The following is a 17,150-nucleotide window of genomic DNA, read 5'->3' as shown; positions in this document are numbered from 1 at the left end:
CTGGAAGAACCTTTGGAGGATTTGTACCATCCCTCTTTCTTTTGGTGTAACCTTCCTTTTTCCGCAGGAAGCCTGGACTGGAATCACCACACACCAGTGAGTCCTAGAAATTATCAGTACAGGATACTGACTGCAGTTCCAGACCCTTACTATTGCTACCTTCCTTCCCCATCCCTCTTCAGGAAATCTAAGGAGGTACTGTTGAAGCAAGAGCTAAACTGTATCCCACATCTTAAAGGAGTGGAGGTGGTGTCCTCAGTTAAGGTACAAATGATTTTACTCCCATTATTTTCTCATCCTAAATTGGAAAGGCGGATGGTGTCCCATTCTAGATTGCACCATGGGAGTTCAAGTGCTTGACAGATGTGGAAGCTCACTTAAGGAGACAGGGTATCAAGGTCTACCCCTACTTTGACTGATTAATATGGGGAAGATCAGTCCAACAGGAGACCAACTCTGTTTAAAGAAAAGGAGTACTTGTGGCACCTTAGAGACTAACAAGTCTCTAAGGTGCCACAAGTACTCCTTTTCTTTTTGTGAATACAGCCTAACACGGCTGCTACTCTGAAACCTGTCAACTCTGTTGTAAGTAATTCTACAGCTTCTTACCGCACTGAGCTTCAACACAGATAGAATGAGCATAGATTTTTCTCTGACTGCAAGTATGGAGTTCATAGAGCTGTGGTAGGTTCAAAGATGATGAGAACTTATCTTCTGCAAGAAAAGTTCCAAACTATAGTAGACCTCATCAACCAACTTCAAACTCACACAGACATCAGTTAGAGCGTGCCTCAGACTTCTCAGACAACATGACCGCATGCACATACATGATGCAATTTGTCAGACTTCACCTACTCTCCCTGCAAAGGTGGTTGAAATCAGTTTATTTCTCCAGCAAATGTCACATGGACATCCAGCTCATGGTCCCACAAGAAGTCCTCTCCTCATTTAACTGGTGAAAAGACCCTCTTCAGGTATGCATGGGAGTGCTATTCTCTGCACCAAGACTCTGGTGACAGATGCCTCCAGGCAGGGATGGCTCATTTGGATCTCCTACAGATAGAGGGCCTGTGGTTACCTCAGGAAGTTCATCTGCACATAAATATCCTGGAACTCAGAGCCATCCACTCTGGGTCTAAAGCATTTCTGTCTTTACTTCGGGAACCACAGTCCAGGTCCTGACAGGCAACAGCTCAGCTATGCATTGTGTTAGACAGGGAAGCCATTTGGCTCTGGACTTGGTGTATTCATCATCACAGCATGCCATTGGCCCTCTATCTTTCAGGTGTTTGGAACTCACTAGCACAGGGGTTCCCAAACTGGGGGTCACGAGGTTATTACATGGGGGGTCACGAGCTGTCAGCCTCCACACCAAACCCTGCTTTGCATCCAGCATTTATAATGGTGTTAAACGTTTTTTTTAATTTATAAGGGGGGGTCACCAGTTCAAACGTTTGAAAACCACTGCACTAGCAGATCCTCAGCAGACAATTCTCAGACACCCACAAGTGCTGTCTCAACAACTCAGTTCTGCAGAAGGTCTTGGTCTTTTACAAGTAGTGATTCCCAACAATAGACATGTTTGCCAGAGATCAGAACAAGAAATGCCACTGATTTTGTTCCCGAAGGAGTGCAAGCCTACGTTCCCTGGAAGATGCCTTTCTTATCCCATGGACACTGGGTCCAATGTATGCCTTCCCTCCATCTCCATGATGCAGTGTGTTCTGAGGAAACTGAGGCAAGACAGAACTGATGATCAGGGTAGGCCCAGGATGGGCCAGGAAGTTTTGGTACTCTGATCTGGTGAGCCTGTCAACGCAGTCCTCTTTCCAGTTACCTGCCATACCCAACTGTCTTGCAGAACTAGAGTCAGATCCTGTCCCCAGCATCATATCATTACACCTAACAGCCTGGGTGCTGGCTGTTTAACTGTCACCACAAGAAGCTGTTCAACTGAAATTCAGACCATTCTGGTCCTAAGCAGAACAGCCTCAACTAGATTGCCGTAAAGCTAAGTGACTTAGCCAGATTAGATCCTTCTGTGATTAGTGTGTACTCCACTACAGTGCAACAACCTGTATGGTCAAGTCTTAGTACTATCCTGGCTTCTGAAATCTGTAGGCTGGCTACGTGGAGCTCAGTACACACTTTTACCCAACATCATTCCTTAGTTGAGGCTTCTGGATCGGATGCCAATTTTAGTAGTGCTGTTCAACAATCCTTGTTTAAATAGGCCTCCTAGCAACCAACTCTAAGCAAGGTGGTAACTGTTGGAAGGTCACCATAAGTGGGATCTCTGTGGACAGACAGTCAAAGGAGTAAATGGCTCCTTGTATTGCAGTAACTTAGGTTCTTCGAGATGTCTTGTCCATGTGAATTCCATGACCTGCCCTTGTTCCTTGCTACTACAGAATTCTACAAAATTGGGATTCAGTATTGGAGAAGGAACTGAAGGGTGGTAGCACCAGTGGGGGGAACAAGGACATCCAGGCCACAGATGCAGCCCCCCTGGACACTGCTGGCCAAATGAATCCAGTCCTGCACTCATGAGGATCATGTGCACTAGGAATGAAATCCATGTGGACAGCACATATTAAAGAATTACAGTTACTGTAAAGTAACACGACTGTTCTTTCCTAAATTTTGTAAAACTTTGTGGCCTGTTGGCTGAGGCATTTGCTCTGGGTGGTATTTTCCTATTCCTTCCTGATAATGTTCTCAAAAGGTGACTGTAGGAGGAGGACAGTCTCCAGTTTACATTTGGATGCCAGGTATTTCCTCATTGGCTTTCTGCTGCTTTATCCTTTCCAGGTTGCATTTCAACCATGGCCACTATTTTACTACACACTGTCAAATTTGACAATGAGAATGAGAAGTTTCTTACCAGATAATTTTCTTTCTGCTAGCAGCTTCTGTACTCATTCATAAAAATGGACAATGCATCTGACCCGTGGAATTTGGAAGTAGTCTTGTGTTGTTGCTTTCAAGTTCCAGAAATGAGTCACTGTCTTTCAACTCAAGCTACTGTCCACAGGAGCTCTTCCAAAGCTGTAGAAACACCCCAGGAACAGATGAGCATTGACAATAACTTGAAGTTACATTAAACCTAAAAGCAATTATGTATTTGTCTCCCTTTAAAAAAAATTGGGGTTATGTCTGTACAATATATGAATTGTGATTGATATCATGAAATTGTATTATGAAAATCTTGCTGTATAATGAATGCCTGTATGTATGTGGATCCGCCATTGCTGACTGGTGTTGTACACACCAGCCCGGGGCAATGGGAATACTTAAGAATAACGATGGTACTTAACCCTCACAAAGCTTATGCTAAAAAGCAGTGCAAGCCTTGGAAATCCAGTCTAGTTTTAATCCTCTGAAATCAGGGGTGAGGTAGGAGCAATGGAAAATTACTAAAAGGAGTACAAACTATGCCTATGGTCAAATATCCTAATTGTGGGAATAGCCCAAAAGAGGGGGAGCCTGAAATTATGCCTGTCTGTTCCCCCCAGGCTGGCTAGCAGCCCTCTGAGCACTTTAGGAAAGAAGTAGGGTCACTCAGGGCTTAACTCAGTAGATCTGGATCAATTTTGAACACAGGAAAGGATTTCTCACTTACCCCCTTGTAATTCCAAAATGGTGCAGCTGCATGAGGAATGGGGAGTCCTCTTCCTGACACGCTGTGTGTGTGCTACTGTGGAGACAGCCTCTGTGTGTGTATCTAGAGGGACTCCTTCCTTCAGGCTCTGAGCTCCTTTCCCTGGCAGAATGAGGGGCTGTGGGCTGAAAGAAAGAAAAGCACAACTCCCATTACAGGGCTGCTTGAAACTTACCCAGAGATGCTGCAACATGGAGGGGAAGGGCAGTGAACCTGATACAGACCACGGGGAGAGCTTCAGTTTAGGAGAAAAGCCCCAGCACACCCTCCCCTCCAGGGAGAAAAGGTGAAGGAGAAGGTTTAACCTGTGATTTTTACACCACTTGCTCATTAACAATATGAATTGCCTTAATGAAGGGGATGTTTTTGTCTTTTTGGGTCCTGGAGCCTCTGGAGTTTGCAAGACTTTAGCCCTGTGAGGGGTTCTCCTTTCTGCAGGAATCCTCATGTTCTTGGTCCAGCCTACCATAGCTGAGTTGTGGCTTTGGGCGGGGTCTGAGGCGCTGCCAGAGTGAAGATTGGCAGCTTGGGGCAGCAGGACATAGCTCACTCGCTGAGGCTACTGGGAAGCTGCCTGTGCCACTTCTTGCATATGGCTCAATGCTTGGAGGCCTTCACTGCCACTGTGCTAAGGGGTGAGAGTGGCTCCGGAAGCTGAACTGAAGTCGCTGCTGCATGAAAACAAATCAAAGTTAAATTATATAAAACAAAGCAATCAGAAGAAACTGAACTGCCAACATGTTCCCTTGTTGGAAGAATTATTGCTGGTGAGCTGAGCTGGAGGCTCCAGCAGCAACAGCGGGCTGCCCCCCAATTCCACAGGTGAGAGGTGTTACCTGTTAGTGAGGAATGAGGAGCGAAGCTGTGCAGCAGAATCCTCCCCGCCCTCGTGGTTGCATTCTGAAAGCTGCTCCTCTTCAGCTGAGGAACAGGAATTAAAATTAAGAGAGAGCGCTGCCTTTGGTGCCTCTTGGAGTTCATTCTCCTTTTGTCTCAAAGCTCTGTCCTAGCAGAGTGAGGGTTGGTGGGCTGTGGGCAGCTAAGGCATAGTTCAGTCTCTCAGTGTCTGAAAAAGAGTTGCTTCACAAATAGAGAACTGCTTGGGTTTCCCTTGCTGCTCTTTGGACTGCTCTGCCATGAAGGAGCCAGTGCAGCTAAGGAAGTAAAAAACAGATGTGTTCCCCAGGTGCTGACAGGCTGGAGAGAGAGCCCGCTCCTGTCCAAAAATAAATAAAGGGTGAAAAAAACAAAGGTAGGAGATTGCTGGATCACCAGACTTGTTCCTATGCTGTAGGCAGAAAGGAGGGATGTAGTGGTGGGTTGGAATATCCCAGAAACAGTACTGAATTGACTCCAACATCCACACAGACAAGGTAGAGTCATTCAGTTGTGAATGGGGGAGCAGTTAAGACCCAGAATATGATTGCAGCAATTACATTCCTTAAGATATTCATACAAATAGAGATGCAGAATGTACCCAGTTCTAACATAGTAGTGGGCACCACAGGCATACTCAGAGACAATGAGATGAATATTAAGGAAGCCTGGTCAGGATTCTGCACTATGAATGCTGTCTCTATCGTCACGAGCGGCAGTCTTTCTAAAGATCCACATCACTTGGAGCGGGCCATGTTTTCTGAGGGAACCCTCCAACTTCCTCTCCCTTCTCTCAGCTCCAGTACAAGGGCACACACAAGCACTTCCTGAAGTTGTAACTCCTAACTCTCGAGGTGGCTAGCCCAACATGGGGTGTGGAACCTCAGCAACGCCGGCCTATGCTCCCTCTTCGCCAAGGAGGAGGAGCAGCACCACTCTGCTCTTGATCATCGGGGTGGGGGCGGGGGCATTTATCCCGCCCTCTTTCAGGGCATGACACTATTTTGCCGACCCCACTATGTCTAACTGAAGAAAAATTGCAAACTGTGCAGTAGCTGCCCCCTAACATTTTGTCCAATCTCTCCATACTGCCTCCTGGTGACTGAATTAAGTGGCCGCAATTTGGCTGTGGCCACCATGTCTTCCACAGGAACAGCAATATCATCACATGCTAGCAAGACAAAAGTCACAAAATACTCAAGTAGTTATTGCATCTGCTTTAACTATAATCTGTTTCATTGCTTACAAAGTTTCTTCTAGTTCCACAGAGACATGTTGCCCCTGAGGAGGCAGCCTATGCATATTTCCTTTGCTGGAGCATTGCGCCCTCATTTGTAATCAGTATTTGAAATTCCACTCAGGTAACTGTCATGCTGGAAATAATTGCCTGTCTGTGCCAACTGAACTTGGTACAGTGAGGCAAAAATCTCCCCACAGTGCATCACTCCCAGTAAATCTAACACTTGGTGATGAGTTGGTGCAAATACTTCCCTAAGGTCATACCTCACATCCTTAAAACAGTTAATGGATTCTTCTCCTTCTGAGAGATGTCACTAGAGAAGCATTGCAGACTCAGTGGCAAATCTATATATATATTCTTTTATATAGAAGAAAGTTTTCTGCTTCACTGTACCAACAAAACACCATACAGTCACAGGCAACACTTTTGTAATTATTTTTAAAAAAAGAAAGTCACAATTTTCAACATTTACCCAGTGATGCTCCTAGGTATAGTTGTCAGTAGTGTGGATAAACATATATGATTAAAATTTTTTTTTTTTTTTAAAATGACATTTTCTGGATTTAAATGAAATCTAGGTTTACTTTCAAAAAATACCAAAATTATTTAAAAGTAAAATTTGAAATTGACAACCTACATTAATGCCTACATTTACTAGAAACTATTACAGTCATTTAAATTATTTTAAAACAATAATATTAAGCAGTATATCTTTGCTGATAAGTTTTAAAGAAAGTCAAAAGCACTGAACTGGTAGAAACCACTGGCTAAGCACCTGAAACCAGGGTTTGTTGCAATGCTAAAACACCTTTTGACAGCAATAGCCTCTTCTGCAAGTGCAGAAAGAGTATTTTTTTCATTTAAGTTTGTTCAACGAGTTAATTCAAAGTTAAGAAATCAGTTGGGATCTGGAGAACTAGGGAAGCTTGTTTTCCTCTACCAATCTATAAATAAAAATGACGTATGAGAGGATGAACTCTACTAGTTCAAAATTTTAGATGGCATGGTGGCCATCAATTCAATTCACTAACTACAGACGATACTTCCTTTCTTTAATAAACCAGTTAATTTTCAATGCAAACCATTTCAATAATTTTCTTACATATTCAGGACATTTAAGGTAGTTTTATTAAACTAATAATAAAAAAAAATTCAAAATGCTGGTTTCGTGCATTTTAATTGAATTTTAATTTCTATCCAAATAGATTTTGACACAAAACACAAGTAAAAAAATTAATCATTGCGTAAATAAGAAATGCATCATTCACCATTTTCTAACAATATAAAGAATCTGAATAAATGTGAGAATCTACATAATAGCTTAAATAAATGCATATAGATATCATAGCCTCCTGGTTAGAAAATAAAAGAACCAAATTTGGCTATATTTAGTTGCAAATCAACATGTTACAATGGTTGTCAATCAATGAGAATCAAGCTTTCTTTAGGAAAATTAAGAAGTACAAATGCAAAAGATTAAAAATGATGAGTTAAATCAAGATTTCCTGTTTGTTGATTTAAATCATGATTAAAATCGCTCCGATTTTAATCAATCCACCCTGGTGGCTGCAACTGAATAACATGAGGAGAATACTAGATATTTCTAAAACGATCAGATTGTGTGGGGTTCTCTTTAAAATTTCTTTGATTTTAAAAATTTCCCATTCAGAGGTTTTTTGTATGTCAGTTTTAAGCAAACTTTGTTCATATCAGATATAATCAAAACCAATGAATTGTATTTACTTTGGTTCTTTATCTGATCCTCTTTGTTAGCTAAAGAGTTAGCAACTTTATAAAAGGACTCTGACTAAGGCCAACGCAGTCTTTGAAATCCAAATTATGCATGCAGTGACACAGTGGAACAAACATGTCTGTCTGATGGCTGCTGCTTTTGCAAGGAGCATTACGTAAGAATTTAGATCACTCAGTGGTGGTAGGAAATACTTTATTACTGTCATTAAGATGATGTAGCTTCCAAAGTTTTGTTAGGATAACTTTAGCTCAATTCTAGATTCCCACTACAGTTTTATCTTGGAATAACATGCTTTAATTTAGAGAGGGAATTATGCTGCTCTGTGATTACTGTACCTTATTTTACTCCTGGGGGAATTGTGCTCCAAAAATTAAAAATTCTGTGCACATGTTAAAATTCTGCAGTTCTATATATTTTATTTGTCAAAATAACACAATATAATCACGCCAGTTTCAATTACTTTGGTCATTTATTTCAAAATACCTGTCAGCAAATATGTCTGTAACAATACAGACAACAAAAGAGAGTCGGGAAATGTTTTTTGACAAATAGATTCCTTACTAGTCCTATTAATATAGAACTCTTGAGTAATAATTCATTTAAACAACAACAATACAGAAACACATTTCCCGCACCCCTCAGAAGCAGTGCAAAGTCTTGGGGGAGTCAGGGGTAATGGAGGAGCTGAGGGAGAGGGAAGTAATTGTTGGGAAGGAGCCTGGGTCTGAACATGGAGGGTTGTTGGGTGTGGGTGGGAGAAGGCTTTTTTGGGGGGTTGGAAGGGAATGTTAGGGAGCCTCCACTCTGCAAATCTTGGCTCACCCTTAGCTGTTCTCATTCAGTCAGGTACATCTGCCCGTCCCTAATGTGTCCCTGCTCCCCCACTCAGCCACCCGTCCTCCCCCCATCCCTATGCATCCTTGCATCTCCCTCCCCCCACGTGTCTCCGCACCTCCACTCAGCCATCTCCTCTACCTGTCCATATGTGGCCCTGCACTCCCCACTCAGCTGCCCCCCGCGCAGCTCTGCACCCCCACTCAGCCACCTCTCCCCCTGACCCTGCATGGCCCTGCAATCCCCAGCCACCCCTCCCCCTGTGGCCCTGCATCCACATTCAGCTACCCCCTCCCCCTGCACCCCCATTCAGACAACCCCCTCCCTACACATGGCCCTGCACCCCCACCCTGTGCCCCTACTCAGCCACTCCACTATCCCTATGTGTTCCTGCACCCCATTCCCCATCCGGCCCTGCACCCCCACCCCCATTCAGCCCTTACCCAGTCTGTCCTTCTGAACTCCAGTCTGTGGACCCCTCCCCCCCCAGCAGCCTCATGCTGTCCATCCCCCCATAACCCAATGCACTGACCTGGCCGGCCGCATAGGCAGGGCACTGTGAGGAAGGCAGCGTCTTTCTCTTCCCTGTCTGCAGCTGCAGTCTGTTCTGATGCTACAGCAGCCCCAGGTGGGCAAAAGGAGTAACTGCAGAATGTATTTTCTGAGGGAAAAATTCTGCATGGCACACACTCCCCCAGGAGTAGTATTTGCTGCGTTTCCACACGGTCAAATGCAGGGCAGGCTTCAATTTAAAAAATTCCGCTGGTTATGACTGTCTGTATTCCGCGTTGAGATCCCTTCCCACCTTGCTCTGGAGTTCGCGCTGCTCTTCCTGCAGAACTCCCTCTCCCCCCCTTCAACAGTCCTCCTCAGAGCGCCACAGCTAGGAGGACGGTGAAGCGCAGTGGTAGCTTCAAGCGGGGTTGGTTTTCAGAGCAGTTTTGGAAAGCATGCTTGAACGGTACAGTACCCAGTGAAACCTGTACAAGTGGCCACACACCCCCTTACCTAGCAACGGCCTTAGCTGAAGAGCCCATCCCAAAGCAATCTCAGATATTATAACGCTTTATCTTAAAAGTCCACTGTTAAGTAATCCAGTTTTGTCAGTCTCAACTCTGCCAACTCTATAGGTTGATATGGTATAAATCCCTAGTGGGACAACACCCAACTCATTGGTTGTGCTTCTCTAGTCTCGCCCCCAACCCCAGGGCCAATCCATCAGCTGCTTGCCCAGACTGTCAGCCCTCACAATAGCCACTGCCCAGCTCCATGCAGCTGCTTTCTTCTGGCTCCTCCTCCGCACCCACCCCGAGAGGTGAAGACTGGGCCCCTGGCTGGGAATGAAGAAGTCCTGCTGCCTCCAGACAGGCCTGAAAGGTGGTGAAGATCTTGCTGATGGGGGACGGGAAAGCAATGCTAGGTTTTTCTGTGTATGCGAATATGTGGAGGGGGGCTGCTAATACTGTGAGCTTTCAGGTTCTCCTCCGAGTTTAGAAGGAAAACCCACCAGGGTATGCAGCCAATCAGAGCTGCTACTCGGGTTATGAGGCTTTCTTCCTTCCTCAGCATGTAGAGCCGGCAAAGCTCCTTTTTTTCAATCTCTCCACTCTCCCACTGCCTCCTTAAAGGGTCAGGAGCGATCAGCCCTGCTCCCCAGCACCATACCCTTGCATGTAAGGCTTCCTGCTGCACCACTGGCCTAGAGGCTGGGAATGAGACTCCCAGCTGCCCCCATCCCAGACTCATCCAGTATCAGAAGGGAAAAAAAAGGAAAAAAGCAGTTGGAGATAAAAGAGGTGAGGTGAGTGCTCCAGAGTGGGGTGGGGAAAGGGTCTGGATGGGTGGAGGGACCAGTAGTAATTGAATCAGTATTTGGTGATGACAATGTGTTTCCAGCTCCTCTCCATTGTTGTGGGTTGCAGGGTGTAGGAAGAACATGGCAGCTCCTCACCCTAAGAGCCCCTGCACAATCAGCAACTACCCTACTTCCAACAACACAACTTTAGAATAGGCCATGTTTTCCCCACAGTGTTGGCTGATATGAATCTGTGAGCTGCTGGTTTTGCAGTGCAGGTCCTTCAGCGACTAAGATAAGTGTATTCATTCATACACATTTTTAAAAACACTTGTCACAATAGTATCTAAGACTTCACTACAGCAAGGACTCCATGTATTCTGCAGTTCTACTGCACCAGACTTCACCTCTTGGTGCAGAAGTGTATTCTAGCGTTCCAGAACTAAAAAAAAGCAAAACTTTGAAAACTGCTCAATGCTAGTTCCCAAATCTCACTTACTTGAAGTCAGCTAGATAGGACTGTCTTCTATTTGGAAACTGCAAAACCAGCATCAAAGAGCTAGCTCGGTGTTGACATGCACTAAACATTTACTACTGCCCCTCTCCCTTGCTACAGTCCAAAGTATTTTTGAGGGTGGATTGCCGATTACAGATCCCATCCTTTTAAGTATGAGCTTTCTACCTAGTACAGTTAGAGATTTCCCTGATCTTAGAAACATGTGACAGACCTAGCTACACAGGGCTCATCTATCCTTAAAATGCTACAGGAGTGCACGAGCACCGCAGTAGCTCTTCAGTGTAGACACTAGCTATGCTGACAGGTAGGGGTTTTCCTGGCAGCATAGGTAATCCACCTACCTGAGGGATTGCCTACACTTGAAACACTGCAGCTGCACTACTGTAGCACTTCACTGAAGATATTGCCTATGCTGACAAGAAGTGTTCTGCTCTCAGTGTAGGAAATCCACCTCCCAGAGAGGCAGTAGGTAGGCTGATAGGAGAACTCATCCATCAACCTAATGCTGTCTGCACCTGCAGTTAGGTCAGCTTAAATACATCACTCTAGGGTGTGGTTTTTTTCACACCCTCAAGCGATGTAGCTATAGACCAGTCCACAGACTTGAAAGGGAAAAAGCTACTTCACATATAATTTCCAGCTTTAAAGGGGAAGTCTGAGAGATTACCATCAGTAGCTCACTTTAAAAGTCCAAACTGCTTCAGAATTCAGATAGGTTATATGGACAAAAAATTAATTCACTGAAAGCAACAGCTACCTTTCCTGAAATGAGCAGGACAAAACTCCATGGATGCAGACTTATGGTCATGAAGTAATATGAAGCGCCATAGTCTAGAAAACTGGTTATGTTCAACAAAAATTTAGAAAAGGATAATAAAACTAGTTAGATTGTGATTTAATGGTATTTCCCTAATGGTGTGAAGTAAAGAGATTTGTTTAAAGTTGATCAGTATTTAATGGTTGTGGTTTAAGTGCTAGATCATAGTTGTTTCGGTGAGATCAGAGGTTTGGGGACTTTCAAATTTGACCTATGGAATATTGCTGAAGGGCTTTGAATTAATAGATGATTGAGGGCTGAGGAAAAAGTCAAGAAGTCACAGCCTTGTCTGGATGCTTCTTATGTTCCAGTTTTAATGCTGCTAGAAGTAAAGAAACTGTCACTCTACAGCAGGTAACATTTTAAGTTGTGCCTTGGAATTTGACCAGCTCTGCTAACATTTGAGTATAGATGAGCAGAGTCATCAACTTTAATTCATGGTAAAGATTAATCTGTCAAAAAGCCCCAAACCCCTCTGTAGTGGTGAAAAGAGACTATGAAAAATGTAAATAAAGTACAGATGAGAGTCTTCGGGCTTCCACCAATCCCTAATTCAGCAGAGTGGAAAAACAATGTCTTTAAAAAAACCTGATAATTTAAGGTTCTGGGGCCCCCAATTACCATCTACCCACTCTCAACATGAGGGCAAAAATCTATTGTTTATGCTGTAAACAGTACAAAATATCTGGACCACTGTGTTCAAAGAACCCAGCTAGAGTCTTTCATACCTGAACAATAAAGAAACAGACGTACAGTTAAGCACAAGGGAGGTTATATACACAGGACTTCCTGCTAATCATAGCTTAGTTTTTGGAGGACAAACTTTTTCTCCCCCTCTGCATCTTTTCAGCCAAATGGCTTAGTAAATAGAAGGGGAGGATGTATGTGCTCTCTATTCCCTAAGGAAAATAGTGTTTCTTCTATTACACTGATATTCCTAGCTGAAAGGCTATCATCCATGTAGCGAGATTAACCGGGAGCTTTAACATGCTCTCCTCTTCAGCAGATCCAGAATAATCTTCATAGTTTGTCTCACACACTCCAGTAGGTGTCACATCTGAACAAGAACTTCAGTGGGATGATCTAGGTTGGTGTAATTCTGTGCTGGAGGGTATAGGTCTGTATATGCTGTGAAAATGTCAGTACTCCCTAAACTAAATGCAGGATTCATAGTAGTGTTATTTATATATTGTTTCCATTAGATGTTCATTACATGCTTACAAAAGATCCCTAAAAATCTGTAAATTCATATGGCCATTTTGGTATTGGTCAATAGCTAGCAGTCTAGTGTCATCCTGCCTCTTTGAAAGTCACAGACCTCATTTCCCCCCAAATGATCCTGTAATAGTATTTCCAGATCACATGCAAACATTGCTTTTGCAGTGGCTAAGGAGAGGATTTTGAACGATTTAATGCCAAAATGTTGTGCTGATACTGCAAGTTGTTAAACTAGATTTTTAGACGTTCAGGTTTTTATTCCTAAAACATGGAAACTGCTGAACAAGGATTTTGCCATTAGCCAGAGCAGAGGCCTGAATAGCCAGCTGGAAAATTTAGTATTTTTCTGTTGGATGAAGGGAGCTGTAAAGCCAAAATCAGATGTTTTGTCAAGTGTCTTTACTTCAAGATTGAGTTAACGTTTTAGGTGCCTGCTCATTTTGCTTTACAGTGCCTCTTCCTCCTCCCCTGACGGTTTCATTTGCAAATGTATATTCAGAAAAAGCACACTTTGCCTTTATACGTACTTTTTCTTACATTATCAAAAACACATTTCTTCCACCCTACACCACCTCCCCAAAACAAGATGGTCTCCTGGTTTAGTTCCTGCTGTGGCAGCTTAAGGGTGTCTACCCAATAAAGATGTGCTAACTAAAAAAAGCAATGGAGGGCTTTTATCAGAAAATAGTTTAAAAAAAATAATAAAAAACCCAACTCATTTCTGCCTGGTGCATTTCCCCTTCCCCACACCCCCTAATATAGTTATGTCTTGACATATTCAGCAAATGTCAACTAACCCTTCCAATGAAAGGGGAAGCAACTAGTAACTGGCTCAGATACAGTTAATTACCCATATAATACCATATTGCATAAAAAAGGTTAACCGGGGTGGCCAAAACATAAATATGTTTATACAGTCTATAGTAAAGTATTCTATCTGGCAATAAAGTCAGGCATAGGAAGGAGCTAGTCTACAATATAGCAGCCAAGCATACTGACAGCAGCTTTCATCGGATTGCTCTCATGGCCACAAGAGCAAAGCAAGGACCCACGTTTTCGCACCACAACTAGATTGTACGTAAAGAACTCAGTAGTTGGGGGGGAAAGAAATTAACATGGAATGGCTAATCAAGCGCAGGACATCTGCCACAACTGCAAGCTAGAACCTCTTTTGACAGGTTGGTCCTCGCACTGCAGTAGAACTTATGCAAGTAACTGACCAAGTTAATGAGAGTGTGATAGTTGTATCAACTTTGTTACAATAAAAAGCTTTAGCTCTGAGGTTGTTCCCCTGATTAATAGATTCACTTCCTAATCTAACTGAAACATACTTAGTTTCCTTTCACTTCATATCTTTGTGTGATGCTGATCCAATAACACTGTGTTCCAGTTCTGTAGCACCATTCATTAAAAGGTCTCAAAACATTTCTTGAACATTAGGTCTCCCAGCATCCATATGATGAGGAGGCTTAGGAAACATCTAATCTCAGTCTCTCCTTCAAGGACCAATACATAGCAGGGCCGGTTAGTGTTTAGATACAAGGGTCCTTATAAAGGAAACATTTAAAGCGTTAGCACAAGTGTTAAATTATGAATTAATCATGGAAACTTACTGGGTGTTGTACACATGACAGGAATGTGTAAAATACATCCCTTAAGGGTTCTTAAGAAAAACAAATAGAGAAAGGGAGGCATGGCTGTCCAATTCAAAGAGATACCTGGCAGGAGTCTCAGCAGAAAAGCACATTCACTAATAATATCAGAAGATAGACAAAGTGTTTGGTAAGAGTTACAGAGAAATGCACTCCCTTCCAACACAGAAGTCAATAGTGGGATGAGCAAATGTTTTAGTCCTTCAATTAAAATAAGCTTGAAGATACGAACTGAATTTCCATTTGGTAGCTGAAGAATTTCCTTGTTCCTCCATTAGCAATTCTCCTCCGGATATTCACACCCTGCAGAGCTTCAGTGGGAAATTCTCTGTGATGAGGTGATCATCATGCAGGAGGACAACAATGTTAACTTCAAACTCTAGGGAAAAAGAGAGCTCTGGTATTAACTCAAATTGTACAGTAGAAACAATGATAATTCTGTGGCTCCTGCTTTCAGCTGCCTTCACCTTAGATAAATCTTTCAAGCTGTTTTTAGTGTTTAGGATTATCTGTTGCTAGATGATTCAACACTGCAGAAAACAACAGGGCACTATAAAATGACCACCTTCTCCAGCCTATTTGTCAGCATAAGTAGCTCCATAAAATATATGATTAATTGCATTAGTGGTAGCCACCTGTCTAGCCATAATTAGCTAGTAATTTACTGTTGGCATCATAGTAAGAAGTAGATCTTGAGGAGTAATTTGAAGGAGTTTAGGGTAGTAGTTCTCCAAATAAATCCATAGGAGGGCATTGCACATATAAGAGAAGCACAAAAATGGATGATCAAAGTTGTTGAAACAGAGGAAATGTAATTGGAGATGATACTAAGATACAAAGGTACATAAGTAGGGAGGAGCTAAATTGTGGAGGGTGCTAAACGCAAGCACAAAAAGCTTATGTAGTGGAAAAGGAGAAGCGATATAGGGGATAGATTCAAAAGAAGAAAACTTGGCTAGAACTATGGATTATGAAGATGATTTTAGCAGAAACGTTTCAAATGTCCATAAATGGAATATTTGATGAGGTTGTCAGGAAGGAGGGAGGCAACTGTAATATTCAGGAGGGGAAATAAGAGCCTAGACAAGAGTTTTTGTGGTGTGCATCGATGAAGAAACAATCTTAGCAACACTATGGAAGAAGAAGTTGACAGATTTGGATATGGCCTGGCTGTGAGTCAATAGAGTGGAGTCACAGACAACCCCCAACTTCCAGGCCTGAGTGACTGGGAGAATGGTGAGTGTGTCAGTGATGACAGAAAGGGATAATGGAAGGAAAGCATCACTTTTCAGCATTTTACCCTCAGAATTTCCTGCTGCTCTTGAGAGCTGTGAGTGTTCAGCATATTTAATCCCTACCGGATCTTTGCCATTAAAACTGCGTCTCCCAGAGAATTTTTCTGGTCACAACTAGTTTAGTTCTAGTTTAGACCATTTACGTACGAAACCACTAAGAGTAAGAAAACAACAATATATGCTAGATCGAGAACTTAGTTCTGAATGGAGAAGGTTATAGCTAAAGGAATGGTATAGAGGTTTTTAATGAGACAAATTGCTTGGTATATTTAGTATTCCCTAAAGCTAGTGGCCTGACAGGCTTGGAGCCTGAGTCCTCTTTATCCACAACAGGTACAGTTCAAAGAACAGTAGTGCTGATTTCCCCACATTGCTCTGGTAATATACTTCAACCCTGGTATAGGACCACCTCTGTTGGTAAGAAGGTTTCCTTGGTCTCCCTTGCAAAGCTGCTCATTAGTGTCAGTGGTGGTAGTTTGTATTGTGGCCCCTTACCCACTAGAAACCAAACTTAAACTAGCAGCTTGTTTCACATGGATTCCGAAGGTACCAATATTTCAAAAATAGCTGGGTCCTTACCAACTTTGAAATTTGTAGTTTCCAACGTAGGGCAAGTGAACAGCCTGGGGAATACCATGTATATTGGAACAGACAAACTTCTGCAGACATCCCCATCAGCAATCTGAATATTCTGAATCTCTGTAGCATCTCTAGCATAACCTTCAGCACAACCTGGAGAAAACAAGTATTGGGGTGAACAAAAAAAAGTAGCACTAATTCTACTAGAAAGTTACTGAACATAGTTCAAAGGCTGGAGGCATTAGCCAAAAACCAAACACCCTTCCTTTTACCCATTAGAGCTTTGACCTTACCACTGTTTAACAATTACATCTATACACCCTAAAAAAAGATACTTTTGATACACAAAAAGTAACTTTTGCAAATGATTTCTACTACTGCTTTAGACAAGTGTGCTATGTCCATTTAGAATATAAATATTCAGATAACCAGTGTGGTATATTCAGATTTTAATTTACATGAAACAACCTACCACAGGTTTCCACACGTACTAACTGTAGTTCAATACTTTTGACTGCAGCTTCTGCATTCTCCACCACCAACTCCCCAATTAGTGGTTGTGTAATGATGCAGTTAGTCGAGTTGAGATGACCTTTGATGAGAAATTTTGGGAGCGAGGCTCTCTACATGTAGAGTGGGAAAAAAAGTCACATGACTAATCACAAAAAGCATAGAGAATGCTAAGTAGGCAAAACCTCGCTTTGTGGAAAAAAGCAGCATAAGAATTACTGAAGTACATAAAAACCCTACATCAAAAGATTATTAAGGTTGGAAAGTCAGGACCCTTAAAAGTTCGAAAATGCCGGGATCAAGCTTGCCTGTGCAATGTTAATGGAGCCCCCTTGAGTGTAAGCATTGTGATACAGTCTTTAATTACATGGTAACATTTTTTTTCCCCACTAGGTCCCTGCAC

The 17,150-nt window shown here is 42.8% G+C and overlaps 1 protein-coding gene across 1 annotated transcript in view; it reads right to left on the bottom strand.

The window, feature by feature from the left end:
* The window catches only part of VPS26C (VPS26 endosomal protein sorting factor C), a 59,960-nt gene that overhangs the window by 23,818 nt on the left and 18,992 nt on the right, over positions 1–17,150 (bottom strand). Inside the window, exons 6-11 of the mRNA XM_073360986.1 lie at positions 16,710–16,860; positions 16,238–16,390; positions 8,897–14,742; positions 4,128–4,582; positions 3,623–3,786; positions 2,885–3,048 (exon numbers count right to left, since the gene is read on the bottom strand). Coding sequence (XP_073217087.1) covers positions 14,660–14,742; positions 16,238–16,390; positions 16,710–16,860 — 387 coding nt within the window. The 3' untranslated portion in view covers positions 2,885–3,048; positions 3,623–3,786; positions 4,128–4,582; positions 8,897–14,659. The remainder of the gene's footprint in view (positions 1–2,884; positions 3,049–3,622; positions 3,787–4,127; positions 4,583–8,896; positions 14,743–16,237; positions 16,391–16,709; positions 16,861–17,150) is intronic.

Source organism: Lepidochelys kempii, chromosome 1 (assembly GCF_965140265.1).
Source record: "Lepidochelys kempii isolate rLepKem1 chromosome 1, rLepKem1.hap2, whole genome shotgun sequence".
NCBI classification, from domain to species: Eukaryota; Metazoa; Chordata; order Testudines; family Cheloniidae; genus Lepidochelys; species Lepidochelys kempii.
The sequence above is the reverse complement of the archived record's forward strand: the minus strand, read 5'-3'. Positions and strand labels throughout refer to the sequence as shown.